This window comes from Elaeis guineensis, chromosome 12 (assembly GCF_000442705.2).
Source record: "Elaeis guineensis isolate ETL-2024a chromosome 12, EG11, whole genome shotgun sequence".
Lineage (NCBI taxonomy): Eukaryota > Viridiplantae > Streptophyta > Magnoliopsida > Arecales > Arecaceae > Elaeis > Elaeis guineensis.
Window position 1 is genome coordinate 8,522,754 of NC_026004.2, and position 19,567 is coordinate 8,542,320.

Below are 19,567 nucleotides of genomic sequence, written 5' to 3' on the forward strand. Positions count from 1 at the left end.
AGGGTTTTCTCCTCCTATGCACTGAATCAAGCATGAACTATGAAGGGACTCTGACCCAACTGTAGTTTATCAAAAATTCTTGACAAAAGAGGAAGAAAAAAAAATCCTAAGAAAAAGAAAGAACCCTATGTAAAATCCCTACTCATGATCTAGCTTCATCGCAAACCCTAGAAGGGATGCTTAGCTAGACATGAACTAAATCTACATGCAAAATTTAAATGCAGAAAAATAAACTACCCTAATTTCATAAATTAAACTATCCTAATTGCATAAATTTAAACTGCATAATTTAAACTAACCTAATTGCATAAAATTAAATTGCATAAATTAAACTATCCTAATTGCAAGAAAAATAAATTGCATAATGTAAAGAGATGAAATTGCATAAAAATAAGATTTTATATAAAAAAAATTTATTACAAAAATCTCAAAGCTCGAGGCTTGAGAAGAGAGCTAAAAACCCCACTATCTAGGGTTACAAGCTTGATCGGAAGGAAGAATACATAAAACAAGGACCTTTGGGGGCTTTTTATAGGCATTTGGGGGTTATAAGGTTTTCAAAACTTTAGATGTGGGACTAAGAGGTTTTAGAGAGTTGTTAGGGGGGTTTATGGTGCGCCGATGGGTCCATGGTCCATGCGCCTGTTGCTGTGGAACAGGCGGCTAACCAGATCACCAAATCAGTTGATTTTTGACCAATTTTGATCTGATTTGATTCGGATTTGACCCAATTGAGTCTTCTTTCTTCATTCTTCAATTCCTGGGTCAATTTAACTCCGTTTTGCATAAAATTTACGCCATTGGTGATCTCTTTCCTTGTTCTTTCTATTGATGATCTCTTCTTCTGCAAAATATAATAACAAGTATCAATTTCTTAATAAAGTTAGATAATTTAGATATTAATTGATACTTTTTTATGTCAATTTGTGACATAAATCACACCCCCCAACTTAATCATTGCTAGTCCCTTAACAATGTACCAAAATAAGATCATATTTCAAAAAGATCCTTTCTTTGCAAATTAATTTAAGATCGAAATTCAAGAAGTTTTCTAGTATTACTAAGTAATGAGCTTCGAATTAGAATCGGTAGTCAGTCTACTTAGAAGCTTTCTTAGAGTATACTTAAAGCTTTATAGCACTTGTGTGAGTGATAACTAACTTAGTATTTCAGTATTAACTTGTACAGGCCAATTGTATCAGTTTTCATAACTTAGTTCGATTAATTTTCTATACACCCCAGATTAAACAAAGAACTAAGGTAGCTTTCACACTGTTTTTTTATTTTTTATTTTTTTTTTTTGCTGAGCATCCTGGCCTTCCCACCACCATTTGACGCGAATCTCAACACTTGACTTAGGTGAAGAGACCCGGTTACTAGGCTTAGGGCAATCCACATTTACTCTGTGTTTTGCATTTTATTTCAGGCAGGTAGCTCTTTCCTTAAATTCAAATTTCTTCAATTGGGGTGTAGAGAAAATTATCTAATTTAAATAATACTCAAATCCTTAATTGGCCTTACAATTAACACCTATTTTACCTTGTTAGTGTGCATGTGCAATTGGAAGTGCTAAAAGTCTTTAAATGACCTAAGCCACCAAGAGTCTAACCAGCTAATCTTCTCCGTGACTCACTACATTAGCAAATACTTTCTAACTTACTCTTATTTCTTTTATAGATTAATTTATTTATATATATATATATATTTTTATTTTTTATTTTTTTTACATAATATATTAAATGCAAGAAATAACTCATAGTGGAAGGAAAAGAAAATGATAACACCTGATTTTGTTCAAGCTCTCCCCTCAACTTGACCGACATTGTCCCCAATGAAGTTTATCTAATTTATTTGTCCTAAGCAAACTAAAACAAAGAAAGTATTAGAAATTAAATAGGCTGGGTTGCCTCCCAGAAGCGCTAAGTTTTATATCTTCAGCCAGACCAAACTCGAAGCAACTTAATCAGAATAAGTTGGTTTATAAAGAACCATGGCATCTTCAACAGTCTTGACAGGTAATTCCAAGAATGTTTTAATCGTTGACCATTAACTTTAAAGATAACACCATTACTTGGGTTTTCAATCTCAACAGCTCCGTGTGAAAAGACTTCCTTTACTAAAAATGGTCCTGTCCATCTAGACCTAAGCTTTCTGGAAACAGATGTAATCTAGAGTTATATAAGAGCACCTTTTGTCTGATATTGAAAGTTTTTCTTATAATTGATTGATCATGAAATGCTTTGGTTCGTTCCTTGTATATCCTTGCATTTTCATAGGCTTCATTTCTAAGTTCTTCTAATTCATTCAATTGAAGCTTCCTATGGTTTCAGCGTCGTTCAAATTTATATTTAGTTGTTTGATGGCCCACATGGCTTTGTGTTCTATCTCAATAGGCAAGTGACATGGTTTATCAAACACAATACTATAAGGAGACATTCCTAGATTGGTCTTGAAAGCGGTTCGGTATGCCCAAAGTGCATCAATTAATTTCAAAGACCAATCCTTTCTATTGGCACTAACAGTTTTTTTCAGGATCTGTTTGATTTGTCGGTTTGACACTTCAACTTGCCCACTAGTTTGAGGATGATATGGTGTGGCTAATTTGTGGGTGACATTATACTTTTTCATCAATGTTGTAAAAGGTCGGTTACAAAAATGGGTTCCCGATCACTAATGATTGCTCCTGGAATACCGAAACGGGAGAGAATATTTTCTTTAAGAAACTTAATGACCATTTTGCTATCGGTGTTCTACATGCAATTGCTTCTACCCATTTGAAACATAATCAACTGCTACTAGAATGTATTCATTTCCAAAGGAATTTGGAAATGGTCCCATGAAATCGATCCCCCAAACATCAAAAACTTCAACTACCAAGATTGGGTTGAGTGGCATCATGTGTCGCTTGGTGATTCGCCCATTTTCTGACATTGAGCACACTTTTACAATATTCATGAGCATCCTTAAACAAATTGGGCCAATAAAAACTACATTGGAGAACCTTAGCAGCAGTTTTCTTAGACGTGAAGTGACCCCCACATGCTTGATCATGACAAAAAGATAAAATATTCATGACTTCGTTATCTGGGATAACCTTCTAATAATTTGATCAGGACATTGTTTAAAAAGATAAGGATCATCCCAAATGAAATACTTCACTTGGGCAAAGAATTTATATTTATCCTGCTTAGTCCAATGAGAAGGTATCTTCCTATGGCTAAATAATTTACAATATCAGCAAACCAAGGTTCAGCAGACACAGACATGAGTTGCTCATCTGAAAGATTCATTGATGGGTGGTTCACTAGATGGTGCACTGGAATTCGGGACAAATGATCTGCTACAACGTTCTCAGTGCCTTTCTTGTCCCTAATTTCTAGGTCAAATTCTTGAGGAGCAAAATCCATCTGATTAAGCGTGCCTTGGCATCCTTCTTTGCTAGGAGATGTCTAATGGCTGAGTGATCAGGTGTAAACAATGGTGTGGGTCCCAACAAATAAGATCTAAATTTCTTTAAAGCAAAGACAACGGCAAGGAACTCCTTCTCAGTTGTGGTGTAGTTAAGCTACGCATCATTTAAGGTTTTACTTGCATAATATATCACTCTAGGCAGCTTATTTATCCATTGACCTAAGATTGCGCCCACAACATGATCGGACGCATCACACATTAATTCAAATGGTTCAGACCAGATAGGAGGATGAATGATTGGAGCTGATACAAGTGATTTTTTAGAAATTCAAAGGATTCCAAGCACTCATAAGTAAATTCAAATTTGGTATCCTTTGCCAAAAGATTAGTCATGGACGTGCTACTTTGCTAAAGTTGGCAATAACTTCTATAATCAGCATGACCTAAAAATGAACGTATTTCTTTCACAGATTTAGGTGGTGGAAGACTTGCAATTAGATCTATTTTGGCCTTGTCCACTTCAATCCCCTTTTTAGAAATGACATGGCCAAGAACTATTCCCTGTTTGACTATAAACTGACATTTTTCCCAGTTGAGAACTAGGTGCTTCTCCTACATCGTTCTAGAACTAATTGCAGGTGATTCAGACACTCGGAGAAGGTTAGGCCAAAAATAGAAAAGTCATCCATAAAAATTTTAGAAATCATTCTATCATATCTGAAAATATGCTGATCATGCATCTCTGGAAGGTTGCCGGTGCATTACATAGTCCAAAGGGCATTCGTCTATAGGCAAAAGTACCAAATGGACAGGTGAATGTAGTCTTTTCTTGATCTTCAGCGGCTATGGGATCTGGTTGTAACCGGAGTATCCATCAAGAAAACAGTAAAACTCTTGTCCGGCTAGTCTTTCCAACATTTGATCAATAAATGCAAAGGAAAGTGATCTTTTCTTGTCGCAGCATTCAACTTTCTATAGTCTATACAGACCCTCCATCCCGTTTGGATCCTAGTTGGGATAAGTTCGTTTGCATCATTTTGGACCACTGTTACCCCAGATTTCTTGGGTACTACTTGAACTGGGCTTACCCAAGAGCTATCAGAAATAGGATAAATTATTCCACTATCTAGGAGTTTCAGAATCTCCTTTTTAACTACATCCTTCATAACTGGATTAAGCCTTCTTTGGGCTTCTCTTGTTGGTTTAGCCTTTCCTCTAAGTATATTCTATGTTGAACTATAGAAGGGCTTATTCCTTTGATATCTGCTATGGTCCAACCTATTGCCTCTTGATTTGCTTTTAGAACTGACAATAACTCCTCCTCTTGCTTGGGATCTAGGTCTGATGCAATAATTACAGGCAAAGTTTCTTTGGTCCTAGATATGCATACTTGAGATGTTCTGGGAGGGGCTTCAGTTCTAAAATGGGTGCTTCCTCTATCGATGGTTTAGGTGATGAGTTCACCATCTCAATGATTGGTTCAGTAGGAAGTGTCGATTCCTGATTAATCTGATTTTCTTTAAGTATTTCATTGACATCCTCAGACTCATGGATTAACTAGGGGTTAGACTCTAAGTCGACTTCATCATCACTAATGTCAATGGATTCATAAATACCATCTTGGACTACATTGACATCAGCATGAGAAGAGGATTCCTGTTCTAAGTTAAAAACATTAAGCTCAATGGTCATATTCCCAAAGGATAACTTCATTAGACCATTTCGACAATTGATTTCAGCATTGGCCGTAGCTAAGAATGGTCTTCCTAAAATGACAGGTATATGTCCTTTAGGATTCGCAACTGGCTCAGTCTCTAAAACAATAAAATCTACAGGGAAAATGAAATTTTCAACCTTTATCAGAACATCTGACCATTCCCTTAGGGATCCTGAGAGATCTATCGGCTAAGTGTAATGTGATCCCAGTAGGTTGAAGTTTTTCTAATCCTAGTTGTTCATACACCGAATATGGAAGGATATTCACACTAGCTCCTAGATCTAGCAAGGCCTTTTTTATATTGGTTTCTCCAATAACACAAGAAATTGTTGGAGCTCCAAGGTCCTTATATTTAATTGGCACATGGCTAGATAGGTATGAACTGACACTTGCAGCCAAAAATGCTTTCTTTGGTACATTAGTGGTCCTTTTCCTAGTGCAGAAATCTTTTAAAAATTTGGCATAAGTTGGAACCTGATGGATTATATCTAAAAGAGGAATATTAACTTGGACTTATTTAAATACCTCTAAAATTTTGTCTAAATGTTCAGATTTATTGGATTTCAGTCTGTTTGGAAAAGGAGCTCTAGGACTTTTAAGTACTAGACTAGGTGAATTTTCAGTTTCTGGTGCTTGAGGTTGAAAGGTAGTAGTTTTAGAAGGTGACTCGGCAGATGAGTCATCTATATCATCAAGTGCAACTACCTTATTGTCTATTTGTTTTCCTGATCTTAAGGTATGAATGGCATTTACACCATTAACTTGGTTTTCTTGTTGGGGTCGTGGACCATTTTGGTTCCTAGGATTTGGCTCATGTTGGCTAGGTAACCTACCATGTTCTCGTTCACTAATGGTCGAAGCCAGCTGACTTACTTGCATTTTCAGACGGGCTATAGCTTGGGTGTTATTATTTATGAGTTGACCCGTGGTTTGCATAAAGCTGGTATGTATTTTCATCATGGCTTCTAGGCTTTTCTCTAAAGAGATAATTTTCTTGTCATTATCATGGAAGCCTGGCGGGTTGTTCATCACTGGGTTGGACCTTAGATTTTGCTGATTAAATTTGGATTACCTACATTAGGATTCTGGGACCATGAGAAATTCGGGTGATTCCTCCAACCTGGGCTATATGTGGGTGCATAAGGATTGTTCAATGGTCCTTGATAGGTGGCATTCACCTGTGCACACTCATTCGAGTAGGAACATTCTTCTAAGGCATGGTCTGGTGCATTGCACCCTTTACACATGGGTGCAGATATTTGATTTACATTGGCTGGTCTCTGTAATTCTAAGGCTTCCAATCTACGTGTTAAGGTTGCAATCTTGACCTCTGATGCTAGGGTTGGTTGCATTCCTCCTCTTGAAGGTGTAGCTTTATCAGGTTCCCTAGTTGTTTCCCACTGTAAATTTTTCTCGGCTAGGTCTTCTAAGAATTGTCAAGCTTCAGTAGTTTCTTTGTCCATAAATTGGCCTTGGCATATAGACTCTAGCATGGTTCTTGAGTTTGAATCTAACCCCTCATAGATGATCTGGCATAGTCTCCAAGTTTCTATTCCATGGTGTGGGCATTGGGTCAAAAGATTCTTGAAACGATAAAAGTACTTCCAAAATGATTCACCAGCTAGTTGGTAAAATTGATTTATTTCATTCCTAATCCTCGCTGTTTTATGATGGGAAAAATATTTTTTTAAAAATATTCTCACAAAGCCCTCTCAGGTAGTGACAGAATAGTTTGACAGACTATAAAGCCACTTCTTAGCATTGTCCTTAAGGGCAAAGTTGATTAATCTAAGTTTGACCTCATCCTCTGTTAATTGCAGTTCATGGTTGCACATACCTCCTCAAATTCTCTAATAAATATATAAGCATCCTCTAATCCTGTGAATTTTAGAAGCATATTTATGATTTGAGGTTTGATTTCAAAATTGTTAGCTGTGGGTTGTGGCAACCTGATACAAGATGGTTGGATGGAGCCAACTGGATAACACAAATCCTTAAGGGTCATGGGTTGGATTGGTTCAGCCATTGGAACAACAGGAATTGACTCAATTCTAACTAGACGACCCGACACTCTTCTCCACACACGAGGTGTACGGTTCTCGATGTTTATACAATTTTTTTTTTTTTTCAAATAAGTGGAACAATAAATTAAACTCAATCTATCCTAGGGTTAACCTAAATCTAGACAGCTCCTAACTTGTTCCAAGATGACCCTTCAAGCCTTCCAAGTGGAGATTGATCAACTAGTTAGCCAGGTAAGTATAAGAGGTGGGAGGTTCACTCATCGTTGCCTTTCTAGACACCAAACGAGTTGGCCAGGCTAGCAACTGAACCAATTTAACAAACCACCCTCAGGGACTTGCCTAGATACCAACTAATCAAACAACTCAAACTTGGTAGAACTCTTAGGGTTCCTTGTCCTATTGAGCTCGAATTCCTTAAGGTTGACGTCTAATTGATTTTAAGATTAAAGGTCTAGGTAATGCAATATGATGGAGATGGTTTTTGGGCTAAGGAAGGGTAATGAAATCTCCACCTTATCTTGTTAATGGGTTGATGCCCTTAGATTAATTATGAAAATGCAAATGCAAATAAACAAGATGACCAAGAATGTAAAAGATTTTAATTTAGAATTTTTTTTTTTTGATATTTTACTTCACGATTATGAAATATCTTTTGTTTTGTTTTATTTTATTATTATTATTTTTTATGATTAAGTAAATTCAAATGATTAGGTCTAAAGGAAAAGTAATTAACTAAAAATAATAAAAGAGAAATTAGAAACATACCTGAGTTTTCCAGCAATCATCAACTAAATATAGAAACCTAAAGGAAAAAGAAAGAGAGTTATAAAGCACGAAGAACAAATATTTGAAAATAATTTAAAACGCCAAATCTCCGGCAACGGCGTCAAAAACTTGATGTGCAAATCTTAAAATTTGTAAATAAAACCGCAAGCGCACGGTGTGCAGAGTAGCACGACCAGCGAGTACGGGTCGATCTCACAGAGACTTGGTTTAAAAATGATTTTCAAATCTATGCTCAAGCGAGCTTTAACAAAAATCGAAAGTCGAAAGTTGTTTGCTAAAGACAATAAGACTAAGGATCTAGGGTTTTTGAGTCCACTAGATCTAGATTAGGGAATTCTACCTAGAATTTTTCTTATTGATCCTAACGACTACTCCTCTTATCTTTCCCAAGCATAGATTATGAAGGGACTAAGGTCCAACGATAACCCATCAAGATTCTTTACAGGGGAGTAGTAACTAGGATCCCTTAGGATTTTCTCCTCCTATGCACTGAATCAAGCATGAACTATGAAGGGACTCTGACCCAACTGTAGTTCATCAAAAATTCTTGGCAAAAGAGGAAGAAAAAGAAACCCTAAGAAAAAGAAAGAACCCTATGTAAAATCCCTACTCATGATCTAGCTTCATCGCAAACCCTAGAAGGGATGCTTAGCTAGACATGATCTAAATCTACTTGCAAAATTTAAATGCAGAAAAATAAACTACCCTAATTTTATAAATTAAACTATCCTAATTGCATAAATTTAAACTGCATAATTTAAACTAACCTAATTGCATAAAATTAAATTGCATAAATTAAACTATCATAATTGCAAGAAAAATAAATTGCATAATGTAAAGAGATGAAATTGCATAAAAATAAGATTTTATATAAAAAAAATTTATTACAAAAACTTCAAAGCTCAAGGCTTGAGAAGAGAGCTAAAAACCCCACTATCTAGGGTTACAAGCTTGATCGGAAGGAAGAATACATAAAACAAGGGCCTTTGGGGGCTTTTTATAGGCATTTGGGGGTTATAAGGTTTTCAAAACTTTAGATGTGGGACTAAGAGGTTTTAGAGGGTTGTTAGGGGGGTTTATGGTGCGCCGATAGATCCATGGTCCATGCGCCTGTTGCTGTGGACCAGGCGGCTAACCAGATCACCAAATTAGTTGATTTTTTGACCAATTTTGATCTGATTTGACTCGGATTTGACCCAATTGAGTCTTCTTTCTTCATTCTTCAATTCCTGGGTCAATTTAACTCCGTTTTGCATAAAATTTACGCCGTTGGAATCCTCTTTCCTTGTTCTTTCTATTGATGATCTCTTCTTCTGCAAAATATAATAACAAGTATCAATTTCTTAATAAAGTTAGATAATTTAGATATTAATTGATACTTTTTATGTCAATTTGTGACATAAATCACTAAACCTAACAAACTTACAAATTCTGGCTAACAACATACGGGCTCAACCTCCATATGAATGAGATACGAAGAGGACCCTTAGATAATGAACAAGCAAGCAAGCAAAAAAATGACACTCTTGAGAGTAGGATAAGCCCATGTAGGAGGAAGAAGGAGGAGTCCCTCCGCTATTTTGACTCTCATTATCTTTTTTCTCTACTGTTTCTAAAACTCCGACTAACTTAAGCATCGGAGAATCTCTTACCAGATCACCCCCGACAAGTAGACTTTCTTTGCATGTACTCTCCGGCATCGTAGATCTCGAGCGACGTCCAGTTCCAGCCACTTCAGCGTCTCTCGAGAGCCTTGCGACAACACATAGTAGCGTACATGTAGCACCTTCCAAGTCATTTTGACCTTCAGATAGTATCAAAAATTTAGAGCGTTGAAATTGTCATGTTATTGCAGTGTTCATTAGTCTTTAAAGTACTTGCATGTTCTTCTTGTAATTAGTAGCAGAATTATTTAAGTTGTTTGAACAATATGGCCATCATGAGGAGGCATTGGAAGATACCTTTCTGCTATAAGCAACATAATCGCCAAGCAAGCTACAGAAGTGAATGATGCACAAAACCTCAGGAACGAAAAATTAAGATTGATGATCAGATTCCTCTTCGTTGTCAGTTTTCTTGGTTATTCTCACTTGTGCACCTTTGAAAGGTATGTCCTCCGAGCTTTTACAATCTGAAGAAAAATAAGAACATTAAAATGCAGAGTGATCACCAAAACATTAATTGTATAGCTGAGTGAATGACAGTTCTTCATATGAGTTTGTTTACAGACCAGGATCACCGAGTAGAAGCTAAAATATTCTAGTGGCACTGCAACAGCTCATCTGGTCAACAATTTCCACACTCCTCAGGGTACCAACCTCGCAAAGTAACTTCAAGCAATCTCAAGAACCAAATATGTATTTTCTTTATTTTCTTCTTCCCCTAGTGGCATTAGACAAAAGACTTGCTGTTGTTTACCTCCTTTTGACATTTTCAAGAAACAAGTTAGAGCATTGGCAAGTTCTTTGTATTCAGGTTCTTGCGGGAATTTTTCCAATGGTCTTACACTGGCAGGGATGATTGTGGATTCGCAGCCTTCCGACATTAGGTCTCCAGGCCGATGAACACAAGCCTATGAACATACATATGGATGCATTGTTTTCATGAATGTTTAGATTTGCCATTGTTTTTTAGCTTGATTTCAACATGTTGCCATAATGTACATTACTTTCATGAAGGTTCTATTTTTTTTATTTTTCAGCTACTTATTCTTTGCAAGGATACAGGGTAACTGCCATCTCCTCTCATAAATTTTGCCGCTTTGTAGTTTAATCAGAGTTCCCAATCTTGGGAGGTTCTTAAACAGGAAAAAAAAAAAAGATCATCCTCTTGTTTTCATTGGTGCCATAAAACTACTCACACCAACTTTAATCATGAGAGTATTGGAACATATTGTATTTACCAAATTAGGCGCTCAAAGCTAGTTTTGAGTTAACCAAAACTACTCTGAATTATAAGAAGTGCATTAAAACATATAATAATATCATTCATGTCTTCTATGTTTCAGGTCTTTATAGCTATTGCCTTGATTCTCGGGGATGGCGTTTACAAGTTCTTTTTAAGGTCTTGTGCCAAAAACTCTCTGCCTTTATATATATCAGAAGAGCAGAGCTAAGAGTCCTCAACACTTCCCATCTCAGGCTGACAGTTGCCCCATCCACACATCCGGCATTTCCTTTGATGACAAACTTTGCCCAAACACTTCCTCAGGATCAAATCCCGAAACCACTTGTATTTGGAGGCATATCGTTGATGCTGCTGTGCTGTCTCCGCTGCCACCCTTCCTCACGGCTTCCCACAACTCAGATGGTACTATGTGTTGGTTGCCTACACTGTTGCACCAGGGCTCACCTTCTGCAGTGCCTACGATGCTGGCATTGCAGACTGGTTTCTTGCCTCCACCTACAGTTTGCCTTCTGCAATGCCTACGATGCTGCTGGCCTCACGGACTGGTCTCTTGCCTCCACCTACGATTAGCTCGCAATTTTCACCATGGCAGCATGGGCTGGGGCCTCCTATGGTGGCATCCTTGCAGTGTGGTGTCATGACGAGCTTCATGTCTACTGCATCAAACTTTATGCAGAATTTGAAGACAGGGGACCTGACTTTTGGGTCCGCCATGGCTCCTGGTCTGATTTGTGGTGATGGGATATAGACTCTGCCCCTTGCTCAAGTGAGGTCATCCATATGCATTAAGTTTCTGTCGAGGAACATGAAAGCTAAGGTGAAATGGTTGAAGAGGAAAGGTGATATAGAAATTTTCTAGAGCAGATATGGTAGATTTACAGGCAGTGAAGATAAAAGTGTAAAAGAGAGAAGCAGGTTTATAATAGAATTTTACTTCATCCTGTATATTAGCTTAGCTTTGTGGACAGCCTTTAAGTGTTGCTGCATCCCATCCATGTGAGATGTACTGAAATAGAGTAAACAACTTGATAATAGATTTAAATTTCATGTAGCTCTCAGATCGTGACAGTGTAACGACCGAATAGCTCCGTTAAATCAAACACAACCTCATTCTCCTCGTAGTTTCTCAGAATATTTTTTCAAACTGATGGAATTTCTTTAGTTCTGTGTACTGACACAACTCTCTCTCTCTCACACGCGCACACACACAGTTTCGTTTTTGTTGTAAAGTTTAGTGGGTCCCGGTTCCCTCTTCCACTTGCTGTATCTTCTAACCCATCAGATTTCTTTAGTGAAATGATTATGGGTGTCGGTGTCCCTTCGCAGTCAAGTCTAAACTGGATCCAGGGCTGATCTGCATCCCTCCTCCAAGTTCTACTTTGTTCCGTGTGTCAGGTATTAAGAATTTGAAGTGAGGGGTCCATCCATGTTGGCCCACAAGGCTGATAAACTTCCAAATAACCATAAAAAAGGAGCACCAATTATACCAAAGTTTTTTTTTTTTTTTTTGATGTAATTGAGTTAGAGAAGCCTAACTCAAGGTAAATTATATTAAGATACTGAGTCGTGCATATTCATATGTGTTTTCACACAAGGTAAAGTTCTAGGTTCTGATGATGAGTTTCATACGGGTTTCAGAAACAGTTGCAAAAACTGATTTTAGATTTTCAGCGTTACAGATTTTAAACAGACGTGGTTGTAAGTGAAAGCAGTAATTGACCTGCTCTGAAATTTGCTTCTTCTTGTTCTCATAATTTCATTTTCTGGTAGAATCTGACGTGAGTAGCCAGAGACTCACAATCCCATCTGATTACCTCAAAGTATTACCTGTTAAGACTCATCATGGATTTTCAGCAAATTATAGGAGCTTTATGGTCCAAGCTTCAAGCTTGAGTTCCCAGAGTCGACTTCACAGTGCAGTCTGTATGTCCTCCTCCAAAGAAGACATTTGGATCCTATTCTCGGCCTCTAAGAATTCTATTATATGATCATAGCCATGATCATTTCAAACCCCTTTAGCTTGAATGTCATGTGCTGCTAAATGGCCTATCTAGCATCTCCTTGACAGAGTTCTTAATTCTCTGTATTTGTTCGGATTCAGCATCTTTGGCATGCGCTATCCACAGCATGAATAGCCTACCAATTTGTTAGATCAGAGCTCTAGGGAGAAAAGCGTGAAACTCAAAGATTCGCCTATTGCGCTTCTTCCATAAGCATCAGAATCCTGCCGCCAACAGGATGTCTAATCTTTTTCTTGATGAGTGCATTGGTTCTTCTGATCTCCAATTGTTCCATAGTAAGGTTTGTGAATGCAGCAACATCTTGAAACCCAGCATGTCATGAAAGAACGATCATATCTTTCCAGTGAAAGAGCATTAGAAAAAAAATGTGGTCGGTGGTCTCAAAATTTCCATCACATAACACACAGTTTAATCTCCTTGCCATCCTCTTTTAGCTAAGTTATTTTTGATGAGAATTCTATCAAAAAATATTATACCAAAGTTTTCTTATGCCAGCAGTATGAAGTTAGCAATGGAGCACAATTCTATAAAAGAGTTCCCCAACATGACCATAAAGGACACCCATGTTTGTCAAATAATGGAAATAAAAAAAAGAAAAAGAAAAAAAAAAAGTATGGACAAAAGATTGCCAATACTATATATGCAACATATTCAAATTTAATAAAAAGAGTTCTTTTAATTTTCTCATGTCATGAACCCTCCAATCTGTCTGTGCTTGTGACCCATGATAGACTCTCCTTTTAAAAGATGATTCACATGTATTTCCTCCTCTTTATCTCACATTCTTCCCTTTTCTCTAACCTTTTACTTCTCTCGCAGCACCTGTTGCAGTTATCAGAGAACCAAAAGCTGAGCACTTTCCACATCTGGATAGCAATAGCCCACAGACCAGTCGATATTTAGTACCAAGTCTTTTCTTGGCAGTGAAAGGATAGAAAGAAAAAAAAAGGATAAAATGAATCCTAAACATATTCCATATCACCACGTCCATGCACTGAAACCTCATTCTTAGGCTCTTACCCTTGGGAGCACCCCAGTTCTTCTCACCCAATCTTCAACGATAGTGCATTAGCTAAAAGTAATGGTATAAAATGTAACCTCCAATTAAGATAAACATGAACAATCGATATAGAAATTCCTCAAAAATAAGGAAATTTCGTAGTCACGAATTATCCTAAAAAGTTAGAAAATATTCCATAGTTTAAGCATAAAATTTAAGAATAATGTTTTACTTATTTAGAAGGAATGATATTAAAACAGCAAAAGCAACACCACTCCAACAACAGATAGTACACGTTAATTGTGAGGAAGTCCTGAACATTCAGAGAATATCATCCGAGGGAGAAGTCTCGACCACTTCACACTATTACTCTGGGAAAAAAAAATCTACAAGGTTAGCAACTTGCGAATCCAAAATATGACCCATTTTTAACATACTTTAACACAAAATTTTACTGAACAGACGAACTGCCCAATTAAGATACACCACCGAACCCTGAGAGACATCTCAACATCATGGTTGGGCTAAAGTTTGCTGTCATGAGATAACTTGTTGACTCTAACTTTGGATAGCTTCTCATCATCCTCGCAGTTTGAAAGAAATTCACATCACCACTTCACTTCTTCCTCCGAGTTCTCGGCCTTTTAAACTGAAAAAACATTTCATGCTCAAACAATTCAATTTTTATATTCCATTTTTTGTTTGTCTTGTCTAAAACTGGAAGCAAATGACAACACTGAACGACAAATTTGGAGTTATTTGAAACAACGTGTCAATTCCTGGTCACAGCAAATTTAGATTGAAAGAAACAAGAAAAAAAAGGTTCACGAAAAAAAAAAGATGGAGAGAGAAATACTTCAAAGTAGGCAATTTACAACTAAATTCATTGAGACGTGAAATACTTTTCCAGATCTATACAGGAAACGTGATAAAAAGGTGGGTGCAAGCCATCTTTTGCTCAAAAAAAAAAAAGGAAAAAGAAGCATGTGCCACAGAAAATAAAAAGTTAGAAAGATAGAAGATCACTTGAAACCAGCTATTTTACAATTAAAATCATTCATATTTGATATATAATTTCATAGAAGCATGTCAAATTCTGATCTGGGACATATAGTTCAGATTCAAGGAAACGAAAAACCAGAAAAAAAAAAAAAGTCACTCAAAAGGAGGTAATTTACAACTAAAATCCATCTGCCTCTATTTATTTCAAAAGATCATGTCAAATCCTGATCTGAGAACACATAATTCAGATTGAAAAAAAAAAAAAAAAAAACAAGAGACAGAGATAGAAGATCATAACAGGCAAACAAATTTGAAATTATTCAGACAATCAATCTCAAATCAACATGTCAAAACCTGATAGGAAACAAAAGACAAATAAGATCACTCTAACGTAAAATTGAAATCTCTTAGACTTGTGTGAGAGAGAGAGAGAATTCATACCTCATCTGGAAGCTGGAAAGGAATTCTCATGAAGATCTGTCATCTCTCCCACTGACTTTCTTGAACTATCAACCATTAGTTTGGTTCTTTTTGATAAACCCAAATAAGTTCACAGTTCAAGAAAGCCTGTGGAAGACATGGCCATAATCTTGTTATAATCTCCTTCATCATTTTCAAATCTAAGCAAAAATTGCCGAACTAGAGAGATAAAAGGAATTCAGCTATCACCGTTACCTCATGTGGAAACTAGAACTCTTGTAAAGATCTGTCATGTCTTCCACTGACTTTCTTGAACCATCAACCATTAGGTTGGTTCTTTTTTGATAAACCCAAACAAGCTCACAGTTCAAGAAAGCCTGTGGAGATATATCCAGGATCTTGCTATTATCTCCATTCTTCACACATAAGCAAGAATTGTTGAACTTGAGAGAGAGAGAGGAATTCAGATATGACTAATACCTCATGTGGAAGCCAGAATTCATATAAAGATCTGTCATGTCTTCCATGGACTTTCTTGAACTATCAACCACTAATTTGGTTCTCTTTTGATGAACCCAAAGAAGTTCACAGTTCAAGAAAGCCTGTGGAAGACATGTCCAAAATCTTGTTATCATCTCCTCCATCATTTCTTCACATAAGCAAAAATTTAGAGAGAGAGGAGTGCAGATCTTATCGCCAGTACTAATGACTCGATGTATTGAAATTCTCATAAAAGATCTGTTATGTCTTTGATGGACTTTATCAAGTGTATTGCTTCATTCTTGATCTTCTATCTCGCACCTTTTTTTTTTGCAGGAAAAGAAGGAAACTTTTTTGATTATAAGGCAAAGAAATGAAGGAAACTAAACAGGTTCATAGTTCAAAAAAGCTTGCAGAAGACATGTTTATAATCTTTGTATCATCTCCTTCCAATGATTCTTCACATAATTGATCATGTGTAAGAGAGAGAGGAATTCAAAACTCACTAATTACTAATGTCGAAGCTGGATATGGAATTCTAGTAAAGATCTATCATCTTCTCCAATAGCTTTCGCGTGGGAAAGAAGGAATAATAATTAAACCTCAGTGAGTTCACAGTTCAAGAAAGCTTTTGCAAAACATGAAGAGAATCTTGTTACCTTTCCTTCATAATTCCTCACATGTAAACAAGAATTGTTGAACCATGTTGGCTTACAAAGATCATTAAATTTTTTTTTTTTTTTAAGAAAGAAAGAAAGAAAAAGAAAGACTCACCTGCAAGTCATAAGGTCACAAAAAAAGAAGACAATAATATCAAAAACCCTGACAAATCATCATCAAAAAATGCAAAAGAAAAAGGAATAAAATGAAAACAAACAGGAAGCAAAAGAAAAAAAAGTAGAAGACCATAATAGATCGACAGCAGCTAGAAAATGAAGACCTATTTTGCAGTAATAAAATGATAAACCATGGAACTGGTAAAAACAACAATGGAAGAGTAGATCTAGAGAGAGAGAGAGAGAGAGAGAGAGGAAAAGAAAAGCAGGCAGACTACAACCAAAACCAAAAGCAACAGAAGCAAACAGCCAACATAAAGAGAGAAAAAGAGAGAAAGAAAGGGAGAGGGGGAGGAAGGAGAGATGTAAAGAAAGAACAGTTTGGATGTGTGAGCTGAAACAAGGCCCACCCTAGGCTTTAAATAGATGGAAAAAGCCTAAAAAAAAAAACCGGACACTTGACCCACGGGAACCGGTGCTGTAACCGAAACAGATTCGTCCGTGCGAGCAACGTTTCCAATTCCGTCCCCCACACATGCGGCTTACCAATGGCCAGGCGACGCGTGTCCTTCTCAGTCAGTCGTACGTGACGATTCCCGAGGCGCGAGTGGGAGCGTGTGGACTCGGGGGGGAAACGATAGCCTGCCGTTTCGCGGGCCCTTCAAGTACTCCCAACTGTTCGCCGGCGTGCGTGGTAGTGGGTGGGGCGAGCCACGTTCCGTCCATGATAGATGAGATGAGTTGTAAGTTTGGACCCCACATGCGGGTACGCTGATGGGTCAAGACTATCGTTTGATTTGAATTGTGGGACCCGCAGGCCATGTAACTCTTGTCACTTATCCATGGTGGCCGGTGTAGATCCACCTTATCCTGTAGCAGGCCATGTAAGTTTCCAATTTTTATAGTCATCATTCTATTAAAGCTAGCATACCTCCCAAAATTTCACTACTCGGGGAGGAGTTGACCTTTTTAGCTTTGCAAAATAAATTTTAAAATTTAGATCGCATTTATGCTTTTTGATTGAGTTAAAACGCCTTGGAATCCAATTATTAATAATTGCAACTAGTTAAAGAGGAATAAGTAAATGAATTTATGAAGATTAAAATATTATTTTAGTTAAAAGTTACGTAGATGATCCAAATAATGCTTCCCCCGGCCTTTCCTAGCATTGTACTGGTTGCTAGTATATCTTTGAAGCTTTTCACTTTTAACTTGGTCCACAAACATGATGGTTTTCCATTACTTCGTCATTTGGTAGAGATTCTTGATATGTCTTAGACATATATACTTAGTAGAATTGCCCTAAGCAAATGTAATAATATAACATTTCTTCTTTATTTATTTTCATATCTTGGATATTTCACTAAAAAAACTTCATGGAACTTGCATACAAATCTAAATAAAATTTAGTTTTCTGGATGATAATATTATTTTCTCGATACTTAAATAAGAAAGCAATAGAAGAGTAATTTTGAAAATTTTAAGTTAACTTTAAAAAATTAAAAATGTATCATACTTATTCTTCGGCTGAGTCAAAATTATTTTACAAGAAAAGATCAACTGTCGAATAAAGTTTATATAAGAATCAAATAAATGTGGTAATTCATCATTCCTTCTTTGTTCATTAGCAATAAATATGTGGCTAATACATCTTTGGTATCCTTCGCACTGAAAAATGTCAACAAATATAGTGGCTTCCTATTGTTCTATCCATTGCATATTAGAGTTTGCTACTATACTTTATATACAAACACTAAATAAAACTATTCAATATGACAATTTACCATTTTTCATTTATTCAACAAATGCGGTATGCTAGCCTATATTAGACAAGTAATTGATAGGCCCTATTTAATCACAAAAAATCTAAATACAGTTTAGTTATTTAGGTCAGTAAAATTAATTTCTCGATTCTTGAAGAACATTGATATAACGAAGGGTAATTTCATCATGTTAGCTGAAAAGTTATCAAAAAATATCCACTCTTCTTTGACCAATTTAAGACTATTTCATGAGGAGGGATCATATAATTGAATAGTTTATCTATTAAAAAGGAATATTTAAATAAATTTTGCAAGTTAAAATTTTATCCCCGATAAATTTATGCAAGAATCAAACAAACCCTAATCAAGTGTGGCAACTCATTGCTTGTTTGTTCATTAGCATATTATAGAAGTCACTATCATATCTAGAAACCTTGAAATCCCAAGAAAATAGTGAGCTAGTCTGATGGTTTCATTTGTTTCTTCATCCATTTGTAGAGAAAAGGTTGCTAGTGTATCTTAGGTATATAAACTCAATAAAATCACTCAGCAAAATTGTAGTTTCTTGTTATTTCTTCATTCAATGTCACCATACATATACTACTATCACAGCTTACAGATTATTGGGAAAATATACTCAAGCATGATTACTCCTCATTACTCCATGTATTCACAAGCAATATATCCTCTACCACACCAATTGTATGAAGAATTGTGCAATGGATATAATGTATTTTGGTAGGCCAAAGAAAAGTCAAGATTAGATCTTCTTTTCATTTGAAGTCATCCACCCTAATTTTAGAGAAAATTTAGTTTCATTGAAACCATGAGTGACTTCTTAAATAAAATTTTTGAGCTATTCTATTATTATGGTATTCATAAATAATTATTATTTTCAAAAGAAAAAAGTGGAACTTAAAGAGCCTAATAGAAATTGTTGCCGTTAGAGTTCGAGGTCTATTAAGATTGGTAGATGTACGAGGTGATAATGTGGTCGATCATCCTCCGAGGTGAGTTTGGAAAGAATAACAAGAGCAAAGTGCTCGGAGATGTGGCTGTTAGGACACCTTGGCTGCAGGATTGATCTGAAAAATAAGTTCTTTTATTGGAGATTTTTCGGCGAGAGATCCTCCAATACTCAAGTCAGTCGAATTCTAGAGAACACTAAAAAAGATAGTGGAGAGGAAGAGTGTGAGTGCTCTGTCTAAAAAACTTATAATCTGAGAGTATGTTGATTTTCTTTATTTATAGAGGGAGGTC

General features: G+C 36.4%; 1 protein-coding gene, 1 long non-coding RNA gene and 1 other non-coding gene across 3 annotated transcripts in view; 1 reads left to right on the forward strand and 2 right to left on the reverse strand.

Moving 5' to 3' along the window:
- The window catches only part of LOC114914673 (uncharacterized), a 20,031-nt gene extending 9,548 nt beyond the window's left edge, over positions 1 to 10,483 (reverse strand). Inside the window, 4 exon segments of the mRNA XM_073246373.1 lie at positions 9,629 to 9,742; positions 9,900 to 9,933; positions 10,029 to 10,206; positions 10,357 to 10,483. Coding sequence (XP_073102474.1) covers positions 9,629 to 9,742; positions 9,900 to 9,933; positions 10,029 to 10,206; positions 10,357 to 10,483 — 453 coding nt within the window.
- LOC140853027 (small nucleolar RNA R71) lies at positions 6,680 to 6,786 on the forward strand. The gene has a single exon (XR_012136105.1). It is a non-coding gene; the product is annotated as a small nucleolar RNA R71 (small nucleolar RNA).
- Positions 10,484 to 14,166: 3,683 nt separating the features above from the next.
- Positions 14,167 to 16,918, reverse strand: LOC140852963 (uncharacterized). Its single transcript, XR_012136022.1, has 2 exons — positions 15,310 to 16,918; positions 14,167 to 14,515 (listed from the first exon to the last, which is right to left on the reverse strand). It is a non-coding gene; the product is annotated as an uncharacterized lncRNA (long non-coding RNA).
- Between the last annotated feature and the right edge of the window lie 2,649 nt (positions 16,919 to 19,567).